At 60.0% G+C, this 2,478-nt stretch overlaps 1 protein-coding gene across 1 annotated transcript in view; it reads right to left on the minus strand.

The window, feature by feature from the left end:
- Positions 1 to 899: 899 nt before the first annotated feature.
- Positions 900 to 2,478, minus strand: part of CUX1 (cut-like homeobox 1) — a 351,136-nt gene continuing 349,557 nt past the window's right edge. The window contains exons 22-23 of the mRNA XM_010854333.1: positions 1,926 to 1,990; positions 900 to 1,780 (exon numbers count right to left, since the gene is read on the minus strand). Of these exons, the coding sequence (XP_010852635.1) occupies positions 1,711 to 1,780; positions 1,926 to 1,990 (135 nt within the window). The 3' untranslated portion in view covers positions 900 to 1,710. The remainder of the gene's footprint in view (positions 1,781 to 1,925; positions 1,991 to 2,478) is intronic.

The following is a 2,478-nucleotide window of genomic DNA, read 5'->3' on the forward strand; positions in this document are numbered from 1 at the left end:
AGGGAGGAGGAAGTGAGGGGGACTCCGACCTACAAGAAGGAACTGGTGGGAGAAGTGGAAGTGGCTGGGGCGGGGAAAGAAGGTGGGGGTGTGTGTGTGATTAGCCAAGATTAGCTTTGTCCTGGGACAGGAATGAGGGTCAGGGAGGAGAGGTCCATCTAGGGTCCCCAAGGGTGGGGAGTTCTGGGGCCTTTGAGAAAGTCCTGATGGGGGAAGTGATAGGCGCTGGGGGTGGGACCCCAAAGGGGAGCCTCTGGAGGTACAGACTCTGGAGCATTCAGGGCTAAAACTCAGACAGGGGTCGCACAGGGGCCTCTGGCCTGGTGGACTGCAGGGTGTGGAACCAGCCTCGTGGGTTGCCTGGTCAGTGGGATAAATGCCAACCATCACAGACCAAGAGGAAGCCCTCAGTGTGGGTGAGTGGAAGGGGGCCTTCACCAGTGGGGCTGGCCTGGAGGCCAGGTGGCTCAGAACCTGTGACTCAGGGGTGTCCCCTAGGCTGGTCCAGGGGACGTGATGGGCACTGGTAGGCAGGGCTCAAGGGAAAGGGACAGAGAGCCTGGCTCCAATGTACACAGAAAGGGAAGCAGGGAGTCCCCAGGAGCTGACATCACACATCCTACCGCAGCCTGACAAGCAGATTTGAAAAAGGAATGGATGTCTCTCTTTGGTTGGGTTGTCTGCTCAAGGGAACTCAGACACTGTGGGTTTGGGTTTCACCAAAGCTCTGGACCCACTCAGGGAATCTCGAGGATGAGAAAAGGGGGTGAGGCCCCCCCCGTGTGAGGGACCGTGCCCCACGGCAGCAGAGCAGCCATCAGGTCCAGCCGCAGCTCCTGGGGGTGTTGCTACAGGAACCCACTTGCCAGTCTCCTGTACCCTCACCATCACAAGGGCACTGGTGTGGCTGCAACAGGTATTTATTCAAAATATGCAAAGCTGAACACGCAGGTGCAAGCCTAACTTAGGAAGATCTGCCAGTGGCCCCAGGGTGGCCATGCCAGGATGGCCCACCGCCAGTTCCTGGCTGAGAAGCCCCGGGGGCCCCTCAGACCAGTCCTTAGGTCTGAAGAGCCTGGGGTGTGGGTGCTCACTGGAGAGTCATCCTCACCTAAAAGCCAGAATATCTTGCTAAAGAAGAAAGCAAAAATCATAGTGCGTCTAAGGGGTTGGGAGGGGGTAACAAACTATCTTGCCCTCTGGGGTTCCCTCTCTTTTAGGGGTTGGGTGGGGCCATGATAAAGGCAGGTGCTGGGGGCTGGACTTAAAGCCCGCTGTCCTGCCAGGAAGAGCTTCCATGCCTTGGGGGGATGGTGATGGATCTGAGGGGAGCCCAAGGGGATCCCGGGACGGCCTGGGGGACCCCAACTGGATTAACCACGGCCAGAATCAGTGGGAACTCAGTGTCATGGCTGAGAGGTCTCTGTCCCCAAGGCTAGAGGTCAGGCTGCTGGGAGGGACCCAGGCTGGGTCACCAGCCTGAGATGGTCTGGTCTGGCCTCTGGAGCTTTCTGGACTTAGGGAGCCTGACAAGGCTGAGACCCTCTTTTAAGGGAGACTGAGGAGACTTTTGGGAACCTCTGGCACTGTTGGGTGGAGGGCAAGAGTCATCTACACAGGGGATTCTCCAGGGAAGCCTAAGTCATTGGAAGCAGCTGAACAAGCAGGGGAACGCAGCCACCACTGTCGAGCCGGGGAAGCCTGGGGACATCACTGCCACAAGTCGCCGGCGGCCACCCCCTTGTCATTCTCGTGGAACTTGTGCAGGTGGTCGGCGAACCTGGGGGCCACAGAAACATTTGCTGAAGCCGAGTGCAAAAGCCGAAAAAGAAAGAAATGTAGGGGGTGGCGGGGGGCAGGGGACATAAGAATGGGTGGTGCGGGGGGCCGAGCAGTGGGCCGAGCGGGGCGCAGGGGTTGCTCACTTCTTGGCGCAGAAGGTGGCACAGTCCCGCTCCATGCTCTCGCTCCATGCCAGCTTGTAGAGCACCTGCCCCAGGGGAGAGACACGGTCAGCTGCCTCGCAGCCACTCCGGCCGTCCACCTGCGGCCCCTGGGCTTGGCTTCCTGACACGTGACGTTTCTTGTGGCCGCAGTCCCAGGTTGAGGGGCAGGGGGGCCTTAGAGATGCTACCTCTCATGCCTACCAGCTTCACAGTTGGTCAGACAGGCCTGGGCATGGAGCTACCATCCCTAACATTGCTGGGCAGCACCAGGACCGGCTGGGCCCTGGGGTCAGAGCTGGAGCCCAGATTGGCCATATAGGGGCCGTCTGGACTGTGGCCTCGCTGGGGTGAGGAGTCCCTGAGGCTGAAGGCTTCTACAGGCACGCCCCCACCCCTGCTGGGCGGACACATGGGCATCACCAGGCCCCCATATGTGCTGTGCCCAGGAGCTAGAATGCCCCTCTGCCCCCCAGGAGGTTCAGCTCAAGGTGTCCCCTGTCTGAGCGGTCCACCTGGCTGTCCCTTAGCAATG

This window comes from Bison bison, unplaced genomic scaffold (assembly GCF_000754665.1).
Source record: "Bison bison bison isolate TAMUID 2011002044 unplaced genomic scaffold, Bison_UMD1.0 scf7180017864340, whole genome shotgun sequence".
Lineage (NCBI taxonomy): Eukaryota > Metazoa > Chordata > Mammalia > Artiodactyla > Bovidae > Bison > Bison bison.